General features: G+C 61.8%; 3 protein-coding genes across 3 annotated transcripts; 1 reads left to right on the top strand and 2 right to left on the bottom strand.

Annotated features, from left to right (window-relative positions):
- Positions 1 to 1225: 1225 nt before the first annotated feature.
- Positions 1226 to 7307, bottom strand: MPZ (myelin protein zero). Its single transcript, XM_066568302.1, has 6 exons — positions 7023 to 7307; positions 5321 to 5487; positions 4291 to 4504; positions 3359 to 3494; positions 2408 to 2468; positions 1226 to 2305 (listed from the first exon to the last, which is right to left on the bottom strand). Exons 1-6 carry the CDS (start codon positions 7198 to 7200, stop codon positions 2216 to 2218), a joined length of 846 nt encoding a protein of 281 aa, XP_066424399.1. The 5' UTR covers positions 7201 to 7307; the 3' UTR covers positions 1226 to 2215.
- A 2110-nt stretch (positions 7308 to 9417) lies between these two features.
- SDHC (succinate dehydrogenase complex subunit C) lies at positions 9418 to 15696 on the top strand. Its single transcript, XM_066568303.1, has 6 exons — positions 9418 to 9491; positions 10013 to 10069; positions 10428 to 10529; positions 11599 to 11660; positions 13151 to 13314; positions 15505 to 15696. The coding sequence occupies exons 1-6, from the start codon at positions 9472 to 9474 to the stop codon at positions 15607 to 15609; spliced, it is 510 nt and encodes a 169-aa protein (XP_066424400.1). The 5' UTR covers positions 9418 to 9471; the 3' UTR covers positions 15610 to 15696.
- A 1556-nt stretch (positions 15697 to 17252) lies between these two features.
- CFAP126 (cilia and flagella associated protein 126) lies at positions 17253 to 20360 on the bottom strand. The gene is made up of 5 exons (XM_066567963.1): positions 20265 to 20360; positions 20012 to 20074; positions 19419 to 19496; positions 18761 to 18931; positions 17253 to 17608 (listed from the first exon to the last, which is right to left on the bottom strand). The coding sequence occupies exons 1-5, from the start codon at positions 20358 to 20360 to the stop codon at positions 17321 to 17323; spliced, it is 696 nt and encodes a 231-aa protein (XP_066424060.1). The 3' UTR covers positions 17253 to 17320.
- Between the last annotated feature and the right edge of the window lie 2485 nt (positions 20361 to 22845).

Below are 22845 nucleotides of genomic sequence, written 5' to 3'. Positions count from 1 at the left end.
CCGCCCCCTCCCCACCCTCCTGTCACTGTCACTGTCCCCCCACCCCGAGGGGCTTTTGGCCCGTGCAGAGAATAAAGAGTGAGGAAGAGGAGGCTGCGCTGGGGCTTCGGGGGAATTTGGGGAGGGGTCCCCACTGGGAGGGTTTGGGGGGGGGGGTTTCAAAGCCCAATTTTGGGGGAGTTTGCAGCGGGATTTGGGGGGTTCACGGGAGGATTTGGGGGGATTGACGCCGAATTTTGGGGGGGTTTGCAGGCGGATTTTGGGGGGGTTCACGGGAGGATTTGGGGGGGTTCGCAGCCGAATTTTGGGGGGATTGACGCCGAATTTTGGGGGGGTTTGCAGGCGGATTTTGGGGGGGTTCACGGGAGGATTTGGGGGCGTTTCAGAGCCACGTTTTGGGGGGAATTGCTGAAGGATTTTGGGAGGGTTCCCAGCCGAATTTTGGGGTGGGTGTGCAGCCGGGTTTGGGGGTTCACGGGAGGATTTCAGGGGGGTTCGCAGCTGCGTTTTGGGGGGTTCATAGGAGGATTTCGGGGCGATTAGCAGCCGAATTTTGGGAGGGTTCACAGCCGGGTTTTGTGGGGCTTCTCAGCCCGATTTTGGGGGGATTCACAGCCGGATTTTGAGGGCTCCACAGGCGGGTTTTGAACGTTTGCAGCCGGGTTTTTTGCGGGGGGTGTTGCAGGCGGATTTCGGGGGGGGGGGGAAGGTTTGTAACCCAATTTTGGGGGGTTCGCAGCCGGGTTTTTGGGGGTTCCACAGCCGCGTTTTTGGGGGTTCCACAGCCGGGTTTTTGGGGGTTCCACAGCCGGGTTTTTTTGGGGAGGGCGGCTCGGGGAGGTTCCCAGGGCCCGGCAATGCCGCGATCCGGTGCAGAAATAACTCCTTGGAAAGAAAAACAGCGGCGGCGGCCCCGGGGGCAGGGCCCAGGGGACACGGCGGGGTCGGGCAGCGCTGACTTATACGGGAAAGGACAACGGCACCGGGCACGGCGGGCGGGGCACCGGGGCCACTCCCGCCCCATCCCCGCCCTGCTCCGGGCCCTGAATGCCCCCCCAGGGCCGGGGTCTTGGGGTCTTTTCCCCCCTTCCCTCCCTCCGTGAGGAGGTGACAATGGCCTGTCCCTGTCCCTGTCCCTGTCCCTGTCACTGTCCCCCCCGCCCCCGAGGGGACAATGGCCTCGAAAGGGACCCCAGCCCACCCCCCCCCCGCCCCGAGCCTTGGCCTCTGTGTTAATTACAGCGAGTTTTAATGAAGGGCGGGTGGCAGGGAGGTGGCTCTGAGGTGGTGGCATCGGGGACAGCCACTCGAGGACTCTGGGGTGCCACCACTGTCACCCCCTCCTAGTGTCACCTCCCCGCTGAGGGTGGCAGCGGCGTCCCCGTGGTGCGGGGACAGTGACAGTGACAGTGACAGCCGGGGGGACACGGGGCTCCCGGAGATGTCAGTTTTATTAATGGCACCACGGGGACAGGGAGGGGACAGGGACAGGGGGGTACAAAACGCGTCCGGGGGCGGGGGGGGGGCACGGGCGGCTCCCCCAGCCCGGCCGCAGCCTCGCCCCCTCCCACGGGGCTCCGGCCGGTTTGGGGGGGGGGTCCCGGGGGTTACGGAGCGCGGGGGTTAATGGGGGGACAAAGGGGACAAAGGGGACAAAGGGGACAAAGGGGCCGGGGCCACCCCGCGACGTCATTTGGGGTCGGTCGCGGGCAGAGACGAGAAAACGGCCAGAAAAGGAGCGAAATTGGGGGCACGGAGAAACCCCCCCCGAGCTCGGGGAGGGGACACGCGGCGGGGGCACCGACCCCAACCCCGCCGGGTTCGCGTTCCGGGGGACAAATCCCACCCGGGGCTGGGCAGGGAGCGACCGAGGGGGCGCCGGGGGTGGCGGGGGGGGACCCGCGCTTGTCCCCAGCGCTGTCCCCAAGGCGAGGGACCCGAAGCGAGGACCACACCCCGCTCCTCGCCGGGTCCCCCAGCCCGGAGGGGCCGCGGCCGGGGCCGGGGGGGTCCCTCAGGAGCCCCCCGAGTTGGGTTTGATGATGCTCAGCAGGGCGTTCTTGAGGCTGCCCCGGCTCGGGGAGCGGGCGGCGGGCGGGGCCGCGGCCTGGGGCTCCCCCCGCAGCTCCATCTCGATGGTCATGATGACTTTGGGGGGCCGGGCGTCCCCCGCGGCCCCGGCCGCCCCCGGGGGTCCCTCCCTGCCCGCTAACCGCTATTTCCTATCCTTGCGCGAGTCGCCCGCGCCTCCCTTGGCTTTCTTGGCGCTGCGGCCGTGGTCCAGCATGGCGTAGAGCACGGGGGCCTGCGGGGACAGGGGGGCTTCACCCGCAGCCCCCGGCGAGCCTGGGGACCGAGGGGACAGGGGGGACAGCCCGCCGTGCCCCCCGCCCCGCTCGGCGCTCACCTGCCGGCTGCGCTTGGAGCCGTCCTTGCCCGAGCGCTGCAGCTTCCCCTTCTCCATGGCGCTGCGGATGGGGGGAAAAGGGGAAAAAAGGGGAAAAAAGGGGAAAAAAAGAGGCTCGGGATGGTGGGACTGAGCCCCGGGACCGCCGGTGTGGGGGAAAGAGCGGCTCGGGATGGTGGGAGTGCAGCCCCGGGACCGCCGGTGTGGGGAGGGGGCGCGGAAATCGCAGCCCCGGTGGTCCCGGTTTGAGGGAAAGGGGAAAAGAGCGGCTCGGGACGGCGAGAGCGCAGCCCCCCGTGTGGGGAGGGGTCGCGGCTCCGGACGGAGGAATTGCAGCGCTCGGTGGTGCCGGTTTGGGGAGGGGGTCACGGAAATCGCAGCCCCGGTGGTGCCGGTTTGGGGAGGGGTTTAGGGAAGGGCGGAACTGCGGCCCCCGGTACCGCCGGTTTGGGGGAGCGGTGACGGAAATTGCAGCCTCCGGGTTGGGGAGGGTCCCGGTTTGGGGAGGGGTCGCAGCCCGGGAAGGAGCAATTGGTGCCCCGGTGGTCCCGGTTTGGGGAGGGTCCGGTTTGGGGAGGGGTCGCGGCTCGGGACGGTGGAAATTTCAGCCCCGGTGGTCCCGGTTGGGTGGGGGGGGTCGCAGTTTGGGCAGGGGTCTCCGTTTGGGGAGGGGTCTCCGTTTGGGGAGGGTCCCGGCTTAGGAAGGGGTCCCGGTTTGGGGAGGGGTCCCTCTTTGGGGTGGGGTCGCGGCTCGGGAGGTGGAATTGGTGCCCCCGGTGGTCCCGTTTGGGGGAGGGTCCCATTTTGGGGAGGGGTCCCGGTTTGAAGAAGGGGTCCCTGTTTGGGGAGGGGTCCCTGTTTGGGGACGGTCCCTGTTTGGGGAGGGGTCCCTGTTTGGGGACGGTCCCTGTTTGGGGGACGGTCCCGTTTTGGGGAGGGGTCCCGGCTCACCTCAGCCGCCTCTGCAGAGCCGCCTGGCGCCGCCGCCAGCAGTAGCGGCTGCCGTAGCCCAGGGCCACCAGCGCGGCCACCAAGAGCAGCGCCCCGCCGATCACGGAGCCCAGCACGACACCGTAACGGGGTGGCACTGCGGGGACAGCGACACCGTGTCACCCCCCCGGCAATGGGGACACTGCGGGGACAGCGACACCGTGTCACCCCCCGGCAATGGGGGCACTGCGGGGACAGCGGCACTGCGGGGACAGCGACACCGTGTCACCCCCCGGCAATGGGGGCACTGCGGGGACAGCGACACCGTGTCACCCCTCCAGCAGCAGGGAGGGGACAGTGGCACCGTGTCACCTCCACCTGCAGAGGATCAGGCAGGTGACACCAGCCCCGTGTCACTGCCAGCAGCGGGGTGGGCATTGAGGTGACAGCAGCCCGGTGTCACCGCCACCAACAGGGATCAGGGAGGTGCCACCAGCCCGGTGTCACCGCCAGCAGTGGAGGAGCAGGGAGGTGACATTGGCCCGGTGTCACCGCCAGCAGTGCAGGTGATACCGGCCCGGTGTCACCGCCACCAGCAGGGGACAGGGAGGTGACATTGGCCCGGTGTCACCGCCAGCAGTGGGAATGAGGGAGGTGCCACCAGCCCGGTGTCACCGCCAGCAGTGCAGGTGACAGCAGCGCCGTGTCCCCACCACCAACGCGAATCAGGGAGGTGACAGCAGCCGGGTGTCACCGCCAATAGTGGGTGGGCACTGAGGTGACAGTAGCGCCGTGTCCCCGCCACCAACGGGGATGAGGGAGGTGCCACCAGCTCAGTGTCACCGCCAGCAGTGCAGGTGACACCAGCGCCGTGTCCCCACCACCAGAGGGGATCAGGGCGGTGCCACCACCCGTGTCCCCGCCCCCAGGGAGGTGACAGCCGTGTCGCGCACCTTTCTCCAGCACGTAGAGCGTGACCTGCGAGGACTTGCCCACGATGTCGGGCGGGTTCTTGACGTCGCACGTGAAGGTGCCGTTGTCGCTGGGCTCCAGGCCGTGGATGACGATGGAGCCGTCGCGGCGCCGCGGGTTCCCCGCCCACTCCATGCGCTCCTTGAAGGTCCCCACGTCGTCGATGTAGGGCTGGCCCTTGGCGTAGTGGAAGATCTGCGACAGTGACGCGACACCGAGGTCACCCGGGGTGACAGCAAGGGGCGGGGCTGGGGCGCGGGGACACTGCGGGGACACCTCGGTGTGAGGGGACACGGTGTCACCTGCAGGGACGGGGCTGGGACACTGCGGGGACACTGTGGGGACACTATGGGGACATCCAAGTGCCACCTGCAGGAACGGGGCTGCTGGGACACGGGGACACTGAGGGCACACTATGGGGACATCCCAGTGCCACCATGGAGGGGACACCACGGTGTCACCTGCAGGGATGGGGCTGGGACATGGGGACACTGTGGGGACACTGTGGGGACATTTCAGTGCCACCATGGTGTGAGGGGACACAGTGTCACCTACAGGGACAGGGCTGGGACACAGGGACACAGTGGGGACATTGCAGTGCCACCACAGTGTGAGGGGACACGGTGTCACCTGCAGGGACGGGGCTGGGACACTGTGGGGACACTGTGGGGACACCACGGTGTGAGGGGACACGGTGTCACCTCAAGGGAAGGTCTGTCCTGTGGGGCTGGTGCTGAGACCCAGTGGGCACTGGGGACACCTTGAGGACACTGTGGGGACACCACAGGGACAACAGGGATGGGCTGGAGGGACACTGGGGACACATTGAGGACACCCCAGTGCCACCATGGAGCAAGAAGACACCGTGTCACCCTCAGGGAAGGCTCTGTTGTGACGAGGGGACACCGGGGCGTGGCAGGGTCGGGATGGGGACACCGTGGGGACAACGGGGACGGGTTGGGGACAACGGGGACGGGTTGGGGACGCCGCGGGGACACTGGGGACACTGACGGAGATGCTGTCGCGGGAGCCCTCGGCCTGGAAGTGCCAGGTGATGGAAATGTCCTCCGAGATCCACTCGCTGGACCAGAAGCTGCAGGACAGGGTGACACTGGAGCCCACGGTGCCATAGACCTCGCGCTGCGTGTACACGTGGATTGGGGACACCGGCGACAGCCCTGGGGACACGGGGACACCGAGAGCCGTCAGCCCCGCCCCCCGCGCGGGGCGGTGTCCCCGAGCTGCCACCGCCACAGCCCGGAGGGGTCCCCGAGCTGCCACCAAAGGGAGCGCGGGGGCTGCGGGGAGACAGCGGAGCGGTGGCGCTGCTGTCCCCATGGATGGCACGGAGGGGACAGCGGAGCGGTGGCACTGCTGTCCCCAGGGGTGGCTCAGAGGGGACAGCGGAGCGGTGGCACTGCTGTCCCCAGGGGTGGCACGGAGGGGACAGCGGAGCGGTGGCGCTGCTGTCCCCAGGGGTGGCACAGAGGGGACAGCGGAGCGATGGCACTGCTGTCCCCAGGGGTGGCTCAGAGGGGACAGCGGAGCGGTGGCACTGCTGTCCCCAGGGGTGGCACGGAGGGGACAGCGGAGCGATGGCACTGCTGTCCCCAGGGGTGGCTCAGAGGGGACAGCGGAGCGGTGGCACTGCTGTCCCCAGGGGTGGCACGGAGGGGACAGCGGAGCGGTGGCACTGCTGTCCCCAGGGGTGGCTCAGAGGGGACAGCGGAGCGGTGGCACTGCTGTCCCCAGGGGTGGCACGGAGGGGACAGCGGAGCGGTGGCACTGCTGTCCCCAGGGGTGGCACAGAGGGGACAGCGGAGTGGTGGCACTGCTGTCCCCATGGGTGGCACGGAGGGGACAGCAGAGTGGTGGCACTGCTGTCCCCATGGGTGGCACGGAGGGGACAGCGGAGCGGTGGCACTGCTGTCCCCAGGGGTGGCACGGAGGGGACAATGTGCCGGTGCCCGGTGGCACGGGCGGGGCTGGGTGTGGCACTCCCCCAGCTGTCCCCAGGGAGGTGACAATGGCCGGGATTGTCCTGACAGCCACCCCCCCTCCGCCACTACAAGTGCCACAGCTCGGTGACACCATCGGGACCGGGTGTGGCACTCTCGCACCTGTCCCCAAGGAGGTGACAACGACCGGGACCCTCCTGGCCGCCACTCGCACCTGTCCCCAGGTTGGTGACAATGACCAGGACTGTCCTGGCCGCCACTCGCACCTGTCCCCAGGTTGGTGACAGTGACCAGGACTGTCCTGGCCGCCACTCCCACCTGTCCCCAGGTTGGTGACAGTGACCAGGACTGTCCTGGCCGCCACTCGCACCTGTCCCCAGGTTGGTGACAGCTCTGGGACTGTCCTTGCAGCCACACCCGCCCCTGTCCCCAAGAAGGTGACAACGACCGGGACCCTCCTGGCTGCCACCCGCCACGGTCCCCAGGTTAGTGCCACCCCCGCTGTCCCCTGCCAGCCGCGGGGACAGTCCCCAAGCCACGGTGACAATTCCCAAGGCTCGGTGACAATCCCCAAACCACGGTGACAATCCCCAAAGCTCGGTGACAGTCCCCAAACCATGGTGACAATCCCCAAACCACGGGGACAGTCCCCAAGCCCCGCGTGTCCCCCATCCCCAGGGCCACCCCCAAACCTCTCCTGTCCCCCCCTGCCCGCCACCCCCTTTTTGGGGACTGTCCCTTGTCCCCAAGCTCACCCAGCGCCGCCACGAGCCCGGCCACGAGGAGGAGGCGTCGGGTGGCCCTCGGGGACATGGTGGCGGTGACACGGAGGGGACAGCGGCGGGGACGCGGTTTTAGGGTGGCCCTGTCCCCAAATGCCGGCCAATGGGCGCGGGGGGGCCGGGCCGCGGGGACCCCGCTCAAAGGCGACATTGAGGGACACCGAGGGACACCGAGGGTGGCTCGGGGGACGGGGACACTGGTGGCCTTTGTGCGGCCGCATTCCCGCGCGCCGCGGGGGCGGGGGAGCAGGAATGTGGCCCGAGGGGACAGCGGGGGACATGGGGGGACATGGGGGGGGTATGGAGGGGACATGAAGGGACATGGGAGGGGATAGAGAGGGGACTGAGGGGGGGACAGAGGGGGTGACATGGGGGGGACATGGTGGGGACACGGGGTGACATGGGGGGGACATGAGGGGACATGGAGGGGACAGAAGTGGGGGGACAGGGGGACATGGAGGGGACACGGGGGGACACGGGGGGACACCAGGGGACAGTGGGGACATGGGGGGGATATGGGGAGACAGGGAGGGGACATGGAAGGACATGAGGGGACAAGGGGGGACAGAGGGGGACAGAGGGGGGGCACAGAGGGGACATGGGGGGGACAGGGAGGGGATAGAGAGGGGACAGAGGGGGGAAATGGGGGTGACATGGGGGGGACAGGGGGGACATGGGGACACGGGGGGACACGGGGGACACATGGGGGGACGAGGGGGATACGGGGGGACACAGGGGGATGGGGAGGGGACACGGAGGGGACAGCAGGGACAAAGGTGGGGGGACACGGGGGAATTGGGGGTACAGAGAGGGGACGGGGGGGACATGGGAGGGGACATGGGGGGGAATGTGGAGGGGACATGGGGGGGGACAGCAGGGGGGACATGAGGGGGGATATGGAGGGGACACTCGGGGGACATGGGGGGGACACGGGTGTGGCATGGGGGGGACACTGAGGGGACATGGAGGGACATGGAGGGGACATGGGGGGGCATAGAGGGGACACTGAGAGGGCCGGGGGGACACTGGGGGACATGGGGGGGACACGGTGCTCGTAGTGGGGCAAGGCGAGGGGGTTTTAGGGGATTTTGGGGGGTTTGGGGGATTTTAGGGGAAAAACTGCAAAGAGGGAATTGCCCGGGGGGTGATAACGGGGATCGATAACGGGGATCAATAAAGGGATTGATAACGGGGATCGATAACGGGGATCCATAAAGGGATTGATAACGGGGATCGGTAACGGGGATCCATAAAGGGATTGATAACGGAGATCGATAATGGGGATCCATAAAGGGATTGATAACGGGGATCAATAAAGGGATTGATAACGGAAATCGATAACGGGGATCAATAACGGGACCGAGATCAGGTATCAATCCCAGGGATCAATAACGGATCTGATATCAGGTATCGATCCCAGTGACCGATATCAATGACCAATATCAATACTGATATCAATGACCGGTATCAGTTATCCATCCCACTGACTGATATCGGTGACCGATATCAATACCGATATCAGTTATCGATCCCAGTGATTGGTATTGATACCGATATCAATAACCGATATCGGTTATCGATCCCACTGACTGATATCAATATCAATATCATTACGAATATCAATACCAGTATCAATGACCAATATCAGTGACCGATACCAATAACCGATATCAGTTATCGATCCCAGTACTGATATCAATATCATTACGAATATCAATACCAGTATCAATGACCGATATCAATGCCGATATCAATACCGATACCAATAACCGATATCTGTTATCGATACCAGTGACCGATATCAATACCGATACCAATAACCGATATCTGTTATCGATCCCAGTACCAATATCAATATCAATATCATTACGAATATCAATACCAGTATCAATGACCGATATCAATGCCGGTTTCAATACCGATACCAATAACCGATATTGGTTATCGATGCCACTGACCGATACCAGTGACCGATACCAATAACCGATACCAATAACCGATATCAGTTATCGATCCCACTGACCGATACCAATAACCGATATCGGTTATCGATCCCACTGACCGATACCAATAACCGATATTGGTTATCGATGCCACTGACCGATACCAGTGACCGATACCAATAACCGATACCAATAACCGATATCGGTTATCGATCCCACTGACCGATACCAATAACCGATATCGGTTATCGATCCCACTGACCGATACCAGTGACCGATACCAATAACCGATACCAATAACCGATATCGGTTATCGATCCCACTGACCGATACCAATAACCGATACCAGTTCTCGATCCCAGTACAGATATCAATGCCGATATCAATACCGATACCAATAACCGATATCGGTTGTCGATCCCCTCCCATTCCCGGAACCGGAACTGCGTCACGGCCACTTCCGGCGCGGCGGTTCCAAGATGGCGGCGCTGGCTCTGAGGTGACTCCGAGGGCCCGGGACAGGCCGGGGGACACTGGGGGACATTGGGGACACCGAGGGGACACCGAGGGGACACCGGGGGCGGGGGCGGGCCCGGCCTGAGGCGATTTCTCGGTTCCGGCCCGGGAGCCGCGGGGCCGGGCCAGCCCCGAACTGCGGCAGGACCGTCCCGGCTCCCCTCCGTGTCCCCTCCGTGTCCCCTCCGTGTCCCCTCCGTGTCCCCTCAGTGTCCCCTACGTGTCCCCTCAGTGTCACCCCCGTGTCACCCTCTGTGTCCCATTTTTTCCCCATTTTTTCTCCTTTTTCCCCCCAGTTTTCCCCATTTTCCCCTATTTCCCGCTCTTTTCCAGGGCATCCTGAACATTCCCAGTCCCATTTCCCGTTGTTCCCATTTATTCCCTTTTTCCCCCCCCAAGTTTTTAAGTATTTTTCCCTTTTATTCCCATTTCCCCCCCATTGTTTTCCCCTCAGTTTTCTCATTTTTTTTCTCCATTTTTTCCCCATTTTTCTCTCTTTTCCAGGGGTTTGGGGCGGCGCTGCCTCCTGGCCCGGCTGGGGCCCGGCCCCACCCTGCACCAGTGAGAGACTGGGAGGGACTGGGAGGGACTGGGGTGGATTTAGGGTTTTTTTGGGGTGGGTTTAGGGGTGTTTTTGGGGTAGATTTAGGGTTTTTTTTGGGGGGGTTCAGGGTGGATTTAGGGGTATTTTTGGGGGGGTTTAGGGTTTTTTTTTGGGATGGGTTTAGGGGTTATTTTGGGGTAGATTTAGGGGTATTTTTGGGGGAGTTTAGGGTGGGTTTAGGGTTTCTTTTGGGATGGGTTTAGGGGTTGTTTTGGGATGGGTTTAGGGTGGTTTATTTTTGGGGTTTAGGGTTTTTTTTTGGGATGGGTTTAGGGTGTTTTTGGGGTCGGGCTCAGCCCCTGTCCCTGTCCCCAGGGCTGTCCCCATGGCCACCACGGCCCGGGAGGAGATGAGGAGGTTCTGGGAGAGGAACGAGCGCTCGGGGCGGCCCCTGTCCCCCCACGTCAGCATCTACAAGTGAGGGACACCCCAAAACTGCCCCCAAACCCAGCTGGGGACCCCAAAACTGCCCCCAAACCCAGCTGGGGACCCCAAAACTGCCCCAAATCCAGCTGGGGACCCCAAAACTGCCCCAAACCCAGCTGGGGACCCCAAAACTGCCCCCAAACCCAGCTGGGGACCCCAAAACTGCCCCAAAACACCCCTAAATCAAACAAGGAACCCTGAAATTACCCCCAAACCACCCCAAATAACCCAAAAAAAACCAGCCAGGGAACCTCACAACTGCCCTAAAACAGCCAAGGAACCCCCAAACCACCCCAAAACCAGGCAGGGAACCCCCAAACTGCCCCCAAAGCACCCTAAAACAGATAGGGAACCCCAAAATCACCCCAAAACCAGCCAGGGAACCCCAAAAGCACCCTGGAAACCCCTAAATCAGCCCAGGAACTGCAAATCCACCCCAAGTTCACCCCAGGACCCCCTAAATTCAACCCAGGACCCCCCAGAATCCCCAAAATTGCCCCCAAATTCACCTCAGGCCACCCCAAATTCACTCCAGGATCCCCTGGAATCCCAAAATTCACCCCAGGGCACCCCAAAATGCCCCAAATTCACCCCAAGACCCCCCAGAATCCCCAAAATTGCCCCGAAATTCACCTCAGGCCACCCCAAATTCACTCCAGGACCCCCAAAATGCCCCAAATTCACTCCAGGACCCCTCTAAATCCCCCAAAATCACCGCAGGACCTCCCGGAATCTCCCAAATTCACCCCAAATTCACCTCAGGCCACCCCAAATTCACTCCAAGACCCCTCTAAATCTCCCAGATTCACACCAGGGCACCCCAAAATGCCCCAAATTCATCCCAGGGCACCCCAAAATGCCCCAAATTCATCCCAGGACCCCCCAGAATCCCCAAAATTCCCCCCAAATTCACCTCAGGTCACTCCAAATCCACCCCAGGACCCCCTGGAATCCCCAAAATTCACCCCAGGGCACCCCAAAATGCCCCAAATCCCCCCCAAATTCCCCCCAGGCCCCGTTGCTGTGGGTTTGGGCTGAGGCAGCCCCGTTCCCGTTGCAGGTGGTCGCTGCCCATGGCCATGTCCATCAGCCACCGCGGCACCGGCGTCGCCCTCAGCCTCGGTGGGTGGCACCTGGGGACCCTGTCCCCATCCCGGCTGTGTCCCTGGTGTCCCCAGGTGGATCCCTGTCCCCATCCCGGGTGTGTCCCTGTCCCCATCCCGGGTGTGTCCCTGGTGTCCCCAGGTGGATCCCTGTCCCCATTCCAGGTTTATCCCTGTCCCCATCCCGGGTCTATCCCTGTCCCCATCCCAGGTGGATCCCTGATGTCCCCAGGTGGATCCCTGTCCCCATTCCAGGTGTATCCCTGCTGTCCCCAGGTGTGTCCCTGACAGGTTTATCCCTGTCCCAGGTGTGTCCCTGTCCCTGTCCCCAGGTGGATCCTTGTCCCCATTCCAGGTGTATCCTTGATGTCCCCAGGTGGATCCTTGTCCCCATTCCAGGTTTATCCCTGTCCCCATCCCGGGTCTATCCCTGTCCCCATCCCAGGTGGATCCCTGATGTCCCCAGGTGGATCCTTGTCCCCATTCCAGGTGTATCCTTGATGTCCCCAGGTGGATCCTTGTCCCCATTCCAGGTTTATCCCTGTCCCCATCCCGGGTCTATCCCTGTCCCCATCCCAGGTGTATCCTTGTCCCCATCCCGGGTGTGTCCCTGGTGTCCCCATCCCAGGTTGTATCCTTGATGTCCCCAGGTGTGTCCCTGTCCCCATCCCAGGTGTGTCCCTGCTGTCCCCAGGTGGATCCCTGTCCTCATTCCAGGTGGATCCCTGATGTCCCCAGGTGGATCCTTGTCCCCATCCCGGGTCTATCCCTGGTGTCCCCATCCCGGGTGTATTCCTGGTGTCCCCAGGTGGATCCTTGTCCCCAGGTGTGTCCTTGATGTCCCCAGGTGGATCCCTGTCCCCATTCCAGGTTTATCCCTGTCCCCATCCCGGGTGTATTCCTGGTGTCCCCAGGTGGATCCTTGTCCCCAGGTGTGTCCTTGTCCCCATTCCAGGTGTATCCCTGCTGTCCCCAGGTGTGTCCCTGACAGGTTTATCCCTGTCCCAGGCGTATCCCTGTCCCTGTCCCCAGGTGTATCCCTGTCCCCATCCCAGGTGGATCCTTGTCCCCATTCCAGGTGTATCCTTGTCCCCAGGTGTGTCCCTGTCCCAATCCCAGGTGTATCCCTGTCCCCATCCCAGGTGTGTCCCTGCTGTCCACAGGTGTGTCCCTGTCCCTGACACGTGTGTCCCTGCTGTCCCCCCCAGGTGTGTCCCTGCTGTCCCCAGGTGTGTCCCTGTTCTCCAGGTGTGTCCCTGCTGTCCCCAGGTGTGTCCCTGTCCCTGACACGTGTGTCCCTGCTGTCCCCCCCAGGTGTGTCCCTGCTGTCCCCAGGTGTGTCCCTGTCCCTGACACGTGTGTCCCTGCTGTCCCCCCCAGGTGTGTCCCTGTCCCTATCCCAGGTGTATCCCTGCTGTCCCCAGGTGTGTCCCTGTTCTCCAGGTGTGTCCCTGCTGTCCCCAGGTGTGTCCCTGTCCCTGACACGTGTGTCCCCGCTGTCCCCCCCAGGTGTGTCCCTGTTCTCGGTGGCCGCCCTGCTGCTCCCTGAGCACTTTCCCCATTACCTGGCTCAGGTGCGGGCGCTGAGCCTGGGCCCCGCCCTCGTCTGCTCGGCCAAGTTCCTGCTGGCCCTGCCCCTGTGCTACCACACCTGGAACGGCGTCCGCCACCTGGTGAGGGCCCCGGGCACCTGCACTGTCCTTTAGGGGACAGCAGGTGACAGTGGGGTGGCACTGCATTGTCCCCCCCACCCGGGTCCCTGGGATTGGGGAGGAATTTTGGGAATTGCACAAAATTTTGGGAGGAGTTTTATGGGATGATCCCAGTGTGGAACTGGGAATTGTGCATCTGGAATGTCCCTGAGAGCCCTTTAGGGGACAGCAGGTGACAGTGGGGATGGCACTGCATTGTCCCCCCCACCCGGGTCCCTGGGATCGGGGAGGAATTTTGGGAATAGCACAAAAATGTTGGGAGGGGTTTTATGGGAGCCAATTCCAGTGTGGAATTGGGAACTCTGCACCTGGAATGTCCTGGAATGTCCTGGAATGTCCCTGAGAGCCCTTTAGGGGACAGCAGGTGACAATGGGGGTGGCACTGCATTGTCCCCCCCACCCGGGTCCCTGGGATTGGGGAGGAATTTTGGGAATTGCACAAAATTTTGGGAGGAGTTTTATGGGATGATCCCAGTGTGGAACTGGGAATTGTGCATCTGGAATGTCCCCAGAATCCTTTAGGGGACAGCAGGTGACAATGGGGGTGGCACTGCATTGTCCCCCCCAGCCGGGTCCCTGAGATCTGGGAGGAATTTTGGGAATTGCACAAAAATTTTGGGAGAGGTTTTATGGGATGATCCCAGTGTGGAACTGGGAATTGTGCACCTGGAATGTCCTTTTGGGGACAGCAGGTGACAATGGGGTGGCACCGGGGTGTCCCCCCCAGCCGGGTCCCTGGGATTGGGGAGGAATTTTGGGAATGGCTGGAGGGGCTTTATGGGAGCCCATCCCAGTGCTCCCAGTGTGGAACTGGGAATGTGGGGGTTTGGGGATTTTGGGAATTCTGGATCCCTGGAATTCCCAGGGAGGGCTGGGAGTGCTCCAGGGCTGGGGTTTGGGGATTTTGGGAATTCTGGATCCCTGGAATTCCCAGGGAGGGATCGACCCCAGAGCGGCCTCTGGGGTTTGGGGGGCTCAGGGTTTTCCACATTATGGGAATGTTGGGAATAGTGGGAACGATGGGAATGGGGAAAGTGGGAATGATGGGAATAATGGGAATGGGGATAATGGGGATGGGGAGAGGGGTGGGAATGAAAATAATGGGAATGATGGGAATAAATGGGAATTTGGGAGAGGGGATGGAAATGGGAATAATGGGAATGGGAAGAGTGGGAATGATGGGAATAAATGGGAATTTGGGAGAGGGGTGGGAATGGGAAATGGGGAAGGGGAATAATGGGAATAATGGGAATGGGAGTATGGAGAGGGGATGGAATGAGGGGAGAAGAGCTGGAAAGGGGGAATGGGAAGGGAGCAGGAACTGGGATAAAAGGGAGTGGGAAAACTGGGAGAAAAGTGGGAAAGGGGAGAGGGGATGGGAAAAAGGGGATGGAAAGGGGGAGAGGAATTGGGAAAAAGAGGGAGAGGGGATGGGAAAAGGGGGATGAGAAAGGGGAGAGGGAATGGGAAAAAAGGCAGGAAAAAGGGGATGGGAAAGGGAAGAGGAATTGGGAAAAGGGATGGGAAAGGAGAAAGGGGACAGGGAAGGGGGAGAAGGGGAGAGAAAATGGGAAAAAAGGGCTGGGAATGGGGAGAAGGGATGGGAAAGGGGAGAGAAGATGGGAAAAAGGGGCTGGGAATGGGGACAGGAATTGGGAGAAAGGATGGGAAAGGGGAGAGAAAATGGGAAAAAGGGGGAGAGGGGATGGAAAAGAGGAGAGGGGATGGGGAAGGAGAGAGAAAATGGGAAAAGGGCTGGGAATGGGGAGAAGGGATGGGAAAGGGGAGAAGGGATGGGAAAAGGGAAGAGGGGATGGGAAAAAGGGGAAGAGGGGATGGGAAAAAGGGGAAGAGGGGATGGGAAAAAGGGGATAGGGGATGGAAAAGAGGAGAGGGGATGGGGAAGGGGAGAGATAAAGGGAAAAAAGGGGCTGGGAATGGGGAGAGGGGATGGGAAAAAGGGGAGAGGGAATGGGAAAAAGGGGAGAAGGGACGGGGAAGGGGAGAAGAAATGGCAAAAAGGGGGAGAGAAAATGTGAAAAAGGAGCTGGGAACGGGGAGCAGGGAAGGCAGTGGGAACAGGGGACACTGAGGGAAGGTCCCCCCGTCGCGGGGACAATGTGACACCGCTGTCCCCCCGTGTCCCGGCAGGCCTGGGACCTCGGCAAGGGGCTGAAGCTGCCGCAGGTGACGCAGTCGGGGCTGCTGGTGCTGGCGCTGACCGTGCTGTCCTCGGCCGCGCTGGCGGCGCTGTGAGAGCCCCGGGGCGGCCCCGAATCCCGGGAATCCCGGGAATCCCGGGCAGGCGGCACCGCCCTCCCCTCCCCTCCCCTCCCCTCCCTCCCCTCCCCTCCCCTCCCCCTGCCCGAAATCCCGGGATGAGCAGAGCTGCCCCACCCCCCCCCCCCGCCCGCAGCGCTGTCCCCGTGGTGTCCCCGTGGTGTCCCCGTGGTGTCCCCACGTGTCCCCGAGGCCGGGACAATGCGGGATCTGTGTCCCCACGAGTGGGATTGGCACCGGGGGGGTGGGAAGGCGGCAGCACAAGGAGCTCCATTGAGGCAGCGCCCTACAGGGGTGGGTGACAGGTGACATCTCGGTGCCACCCCCCTGCCACCCCTCACGGTCCTGGATCCCATGGGAATTCCATGATTCAGCCCATTTTGGGGGGGAAAATCCCAATTTTGGAGCTTCTTCCCGGTGGGGAGGCACCGCCCTACACGGGTTGGGTGACAGGTGACATCTTGGTGCCACCCCCCTGCCACCCCCCTGGGACCTCAACCCTGTGGGAATCCCATGATTCAGCCCATTTTGGGGGGAAAAACCCCAATTTTGGAGCCTCCTGCCAGTGGGAACGTCCTGGTTTGGTGGTGGGGAGGGGTTTGTCACCCCCGGCGTTGTCACCCAGGCGTTGTCACCCAGGTGTTGTCACCCAGGCATTGTCACCCAGGCGTTGTCACCTGTCCCCTGGGGAATAAAATAAAGCAGCTCTGATCCTCCAGCCCCGTGTCCCTCCCTGTCCCTCACCCGGGATTTGGGGAATTGCTGCTCCCCAGAGGAGCCCAGTGTAGGAAAAACGTGGGAAAAACCCCAAAATTGGCAGTTCTGGAGGAGCAGGGATGAGCCTGGGGAGTTTGGGGTTGGATTTAGGGGATTTTTAACCTTTGTAAAGGGGGTTTGGGGTCGGATTTATGGGATTTTTAACCTTTGTAAAGGGGTTTTGGGGTCGGATTTATGGGATTTTTAACCTTTGCAAAGGGGTTTAGGGGATTTTTAACCTTTGCAAAGGGGGTTTGGGGTCGGATTTTGGGGATTTTTAACCTTTGCAAAGGGATTTAGGGGATTTTTAACCCTTGCAAAGGGGGTTTGGGGTCGGATTTTGGGGATTTTTAACATTGCAAAGGGGTTTGGGGTCGGGTTTAGGGGATTTTTAACCTTTGCAAAGGGGTCCCCACCCCATCCCGAGTTCCTGCCCCAGCTTTGTGCTGGGGAGGGATCCTGCTGGGAAAATCCAGGATTTCTGGGGGGAAATCCAGGATTTTTTTGAGGAAAATCCAGGATTTTTTGGGGGAAAATCCAGGATTTTTTGGGGGAAAATCCAGGATTTTTTTGGGGGGAAAACCAGGATTGTTTTGAGTAAAATCCAGGATTTTTTGGGGGAAAATCCAGGATTTTTTGGGGTGGCAGGAGTGAGGTGTGGGTGGTTTGATCCCATCCCCAATTAATTTCCTAATTAAGAATCCTCCCCTGGGACCAGGGAGGAGGAAGAGGAGGAGGAGGAAGGAGCAAGGCCAAACCCTAAACCCCAAACAGATTTGGGTTCATTCCAAGGATTTCCTGCATTTCCCAGCCTTTATTTCCCCTTTTTTGGGGGGGTCCAGACCCCAAAAAGGAGGGGGAAAGGTGGCATTTGGGGACGGGGATTGTCCCCAGGGGAGGGGACAATGACAGCAGAGCCACCTCCAGGGGCTCAGGAGGGATTTTGGGGACAGGGTCCCCAGCCATAGGGATTTAGGGGACAGGGGGGTCCCTCCCCAGGGGGATTTTGGGGACAGGGACCCCCCAAATAGGGACTGAGGGGACAGGGGGGTCCCTCCCCAGGGGGATTTAGGGGACAGGGCCCCTCTCCAGGGACATTTTGGGGACAGGGTCCCCCCTCAGCGTTGTCCCCAGGTTTTGGGGGCTCAGGGTGGGGGGAGCCCCCGCTGGGACCCCCCTGGTCCTTTCCAGAAGGTTCCGTGTCCCAGGGTTCCTGCAGCTGTGGGAGGGAGGGACGGGGGGGGTCAGGGGGGTCCCCAGGGAGGGGAAATGGGGTGGGGACCCCTGAAAAGGGGGGAGGGACTGGGAGGGACTGGGGGAACTGGGAGGGACTGGGAGGGACTGGGAGGGAATGGGAGGGACTGGGAGAGACTGGGAGGGAATGGGAGAGACTGGGAGGGACTGGGAGCTCTCTCCTTGTGGGAACAGCCCCAAAAATGTGTCCCCATGTCCCAGGTGTGTCCCCATATCCCCAGGTGTGTCCCCAGCTGTGTCCCCATGTCCCAGCTGTGTCCCCAGCTGTGTCCCCAGGTGTGTCCCCATGTCCCCAGGTGTGTCCCCAGGGTGTCACCTTGCCGGTGACGCGTGTCCTGATGCCGTTGCACGCTCTGCAGGGCCGGGGGCTGTCCCTGTGTGTGTCCCCAGGTGTGTCCCCATGTCCCAGCTGTGTCCCCAGCTGTGTCCCCATGTCCCCAGCTGTGTCCCCATGTCCCAGCTGTGTCCCCAGCTATGTCCCCAGCGTGTCACCTTGCCGGTGACGCGTGTCCTGATGCCGTTGCACGCTCTCCGCAGGGCTGGGGGCTGTCCCTGTGTGTGTCCCCATGTCCCAGCTGTGTCCCCAGCTGTGTCCCCATGTCCCAGCTGTGTCCCCAGCTGTGTCCCCAGGGTGTCACCTTGCCGGTCACCCGTGTCCTGATGCCGTTGCACACTCTCCGCAGGGCCGGGGGCTGTCCCTGTGTGTGTCCCCATGTCCCCAGCTGTGTCCCCATGTCCCCAGCTGTGTCCCCATGTCCCAGCTGTGTCCCCAGCTGTGTCCCCAGGGTGTCACCTTGCCGGTGACGCGTGTCCTGATGCCGTTGCACGCTCTCCGCAGGGCCGGGGGCTGTCCCTGTGTGTGTCCCCAGGTGTGTCCCCATGTCCCAGCTGTGTCCCCAGCTGTGTCCCCATGTCCCCAGCTGTGTCCCCATGTCCCAGCTGTGTCCCCAGCTATGTCCCCAGCGTGTCACCTTGCCGGTGACGCGTGTCCTGATGCCGTTGCACGCTCTCCGCAGGGCTGGGGGCTGTCCCTGTGTGTGTCCCCATGTCCCAGCTGTGTCCCCAGCTGTGTCCCCATGTCCCAGCTGTGTCCCCAGCTGTGTCCCCAGGGTGTCACCTTGCCGGTGACGCGTGTCCTGATGCCGTTGCACGCTCTCCGCAGGGCCGGGGGCTGTTCCCGTTCCAGCCGCCGGGCGGCCCCGGGCGAGCGGGCGCTGCGGTCCAGCCGGGCCGGGGGGATCCGCGCTGGCATCGCCCACGTGCCCAGGAAGGTGCCCCAGGGCGACACCTGCGGGGGGGGCGGGGCACGGCGGGGGTGGCACCGGGGCCCCCCCGAGACCGGGGCGGGGAAACGCTGAAACTGCCCCGGGAGCGAGGGGGGACCCCAAAACTGCCCCGGGAGCGAGGGGGGACCCCAAAACTGCCCCGGGACAGGGGGGAGGCCCCAAAACTGCGCCGGGAGCGAGGAGGGACCCCAAAACTGCTCTGGTGTCCCCCCGGGATGGGAGAGGACCCCAAACCTGCCCCAGGACCAGGAGGTGACCCCAAAACTGCCCCGGTGTCCCCCAAAACTGCCCCGAGGCTCCGGGAGCAAAGGGGGGACCCTAAAACTGCCCCGGATGCGGGAAGGGCACCCCAAAACTGCCCCAGAAGCGGGGGGTGACCCCAAACCTGCCCCGGGATGGGAGGGGACCTCAAAACTGTCCCGGGAGCGGGGGGAGACCCCAAAACTGCCCCAGGATCGAGGGGTGACCCCAAAAGTGCCCCGGGCTCACCTTGGATCGCGGCACGTGCGGCAGGAGGTGCCCCCGATCGTCGGCGATGAACGGGGTGGGGGGGCGAGGGGTGGGCAGCTGGGGGGGGGTTGGGTTGGGGGGGGTCAGCAACCCCAACCCCCAACCCCCATGGGGGGGCTGGGAGGGGTTTGGGGGTCCTGGGAGGGGTTTGGGGGTCCTGGGAAGGGATTTGGGGGTATTGGGGTGAGGTTTGGGGGTCCTGGGATGAGGTTTTGGGGCAGATCAGCACTGGGTTGGGGGGGGTCCTGGTGGTCCCGGGAGGGGTTTGGGGGTCCTGGGAAGGGGTTTGGGGGGACCAGACCTGGGCCGGAGGGGCCTGGTGACCCCGGGAGGAGTCTGGGGGTCTTGGGATGAGGTTTGGGGGTCCTGGGGATGGGGTTTGGGGGGGTCCTTGGAGGGGGTTTGGGGGTGTCCTGGGGGGTCCTTGGAGGGGGTTTGGGGGTCTCAGAGGGCTCCGGGGGGGGCTGGGCTGGAGTTGAGGAGGGGCCCAAGGGTCCAGGCCACATCTGGGGGGGGTCTGGGGGTCCCGATCAGGGGGGTCGGGGGGGGTCAAGGCCGAGCTCGGGGGGTACCTTCGGGGGGGGGCGGGGCACGGTCCAGCTCTGCAGCCGGGGGGGGCTGAAGGCGTCCTCGTACTGGGGAGGGGGAGGGGCCGCTCAGAGCCGGGACCCCCCCCGCCGCCACCCCTGGACCTCCTGTCCCCCCCTTTTCCCCTTTCCCTCCCTTTCCTCCCCCTTTTCCCGCCTCGTTTCCCCCATTTTTTCCCCTTTTTTCCCTTTTTTCCCCTTTTTTTCCCCTTTTTTCCCCATTTCCCGCCCCCCCCACCTGCCCCGCCATGTTGCGTTGCCCGGCAACGGCCGCGCGCGCCCCCTGGCGACCGTTACGGGCCTCGCAGAGGGGCGGGGCCATGTACGTCATCATCGCGCGCCACGCCCGGGCTGTGACCACGCCCTCGATGGCTCCGCCCCACACGGGGCGGGTCTCAGGGCAGGGATGGGGAGAGGAGGGGACAGGGACAGGGATGGGGACAGGGACACGAAGGGACCGGGAATAAGGACAGCAGGGGACAGGGACAGGGACACGTCCCCTGTTCCCCGCCCCACCCCCGTGTCCCCTCAGCCCCGTGTCCCCCGGGGGAGGGGACAGAAGCCACCTCCGGCCGCTGAGAGGGGCGGCTTGGGGACACGAATGTCACCTCCGGGCATCCTTGGCTTGGAGCGTCTTGCTCGGTTTGTCCCCTCCTGTCCCCTCTGTCCCTGTCCCCTCTGTCCCCTCCTCTGTCCCCATCCTTGTCCCCATCCCTTTCGCCATTTCTGTCCCCATCCCCTGTCCCTTCCCCTGTCCCTTCTGTCCCCTGTCACGCCACTCCCATCTCAATTCTCTCAATTTTATTCCATTTCCGTTTTTTTCTTTTTCCTTTTTTTTTTTTCTTTTTTTTCCTGGTTTTGGGTTCGTTTTCCTTTGGCTCCGTTCTGAACCGGCCGCCCAAAAAAAAACCCCAAAAAAATCCCAAAAGCGGGGGCGGGGCCGCTTTTGGGGCCGGGCGGGGACAGAGGGTGACAATGACACCGTGGGGGGGCTGAGACGGGGGACTGGGAGAACTGGGAATGGGAACTGGGAATGGGGACTGGGAACTGGGAATGGGGAATGGGAATGGGAACTGGGAACTGGGAATGGGGACTGGGAATGGGAACTGGGAACTGGGAGTGGGGACTGGGAATGGGAACTGGGAATGGGAACTGGGAATGGGGACTGGGAATGGGAACTGGGAACTGGGAACTGGGAATGGGGGGGGCGTAAAAAAAGGGGTCAAACCCCAAAATAAAGCAACAAAACCAGGGGAGAGCCGAGCGGGGGTGCGAGGAGAGGATTTTGGGGGCATTTTGTGGGGTTTTGAAGCTTTTTTGGGGTTTTTTTCGGCTTCGGGAGCCGCTCCTGCCGTCGCTTTGTCCGGGCGGCTCTCGCCGTCCCCGTCGCCGAGGCGGCCCCGCGAGGGAGCTCCAGGAAAGGAATTTTGTGGGGTTTTGAAAGATTTGATGGAATTCTGGGAGGAATTCTGTGGGATTTTGAACGATTTTATAGGAATTTTGAAGCTTTTTTGGGGTTTTTTTCGGCTTCGGGAGCCGCTCCTGCCGTCACTCTGTCGGGCGGGCTCTCGCTGTCGCTGTCGCCGCGGTGGCCCCGAGAGGGAGCTCCGGGACAGGAATTTTGTGAGATTTTGAAGATTTTATAGAATTTGTGTGAAATTCTGTGGGGTTTTGTAAGCTTTTATGGCTTTTCGGAAGATATTTTGTAGGAATTTGAAGCTTTTTAGGGTTTTTTTGGCTTCGGGAGCCGTCACTTTGTCAGACCAGCTCTTTCTGTCCCCGTCCCTGTGGCGGCCCCGCGAGGGAGCTCCAGGACAGGAAATTTTGGGGATTTTGAGGGATTTTGTGGAATTTATGGGAAATTTTGTGGGATTTTGTAAGATTTTATGGCTTTTCCGAAGAAATTTTGTAGGATTTTTTTAGCGCTTTTTAAGGTTTTTTCGGGCTTCGGGAGCCGCTCCTGCCGTCGCTTTGTCGGGCGGGCTCTCCCTGTCCCCGTGAGGGAGCTCCAGGACAGGAATTTTTGGGGATTTTTGAAGATTTTATGGAATGTTGGGAGGAATTCTGTGGGATTTTGTAGGATTTTGAACGATTTTATAGGAATTTTGAAGCTTTTTAAGGTCTTTTCGGGCTTCGGGAGCCGCTCCTGCCGTTGCTTTGTCGGGCGGGCTCTCCCTGTCCCTGTCCCTGTCCCTGTCCCCCGATGGAGCTCCAGGACAGGAATTTTTTTTTGGGGGATTTTTAAAATATTTTATATGGAATTCTGTGGGATTTTGTAAGATTTTCTGAATAAATTTTGTAGGATTTTTTAGCGCTTTTTAGGGTTTTTTCGGGCTTCGGGAGCCGCTCCTGCCGTCACTTTGTCGGGCGGGCTCTCCCTGTCCCCGTGAGGGAGCTCCAGGACAGGAATTTTTTGGGGGGGATTTTTGAAATATTTTATATGGAATTCTGTGGGATTTTGTAAGATTTTCTGAATAAATTTTGTAGGATTTTTTAGCGCTTTTTAGGGTTTTTTCGGGCTTCGGGAGCCGCTCCTGCCGTCACTTTGTCGGGCGGGCTCTCCCTGTCCCCGTGAGGGAGCTCCAGGACAGGAATTTTTTGGGGGGGATTTTTGAAATATTTTATATGGAATTCTGTGGGATTTTGTAAGATTTTATGGCTTTTCCGAAGAAATTTTGTAGGATTTTTTTTAGCGCTTTTTAGGGTTTTTTCGGGCTTCGGGAGCCGCTCCTGCCGTCGCTTTGCCGGGCCGGCTCTCCGCGTGGCTCTGCTCTGTCCGTCGCTCTGTCCGTCGCTCTCCGTGCCGCTGTCGCTGTCGC

Source organism: Molothrus aeneus, chromosome 31 (genome assembly GCF_037042795.1).
Source record: "Molothrus aeneus isolate 106 chromosome 31, BPBGC_Maene_1.0, whole genome shotgun sequence".
NCBI classification, from domain to species: Eukaryota; Metazoa; Chordata; class Aves; order Passeriformes; family Icteridae; genus Molothrus; species Molothrus aeneus.
The sequence above is the reverse complement of the archived record's forward strand: the minus strand, read 5'-3'. Positions and strand labels throughout refer to the sequence as shown.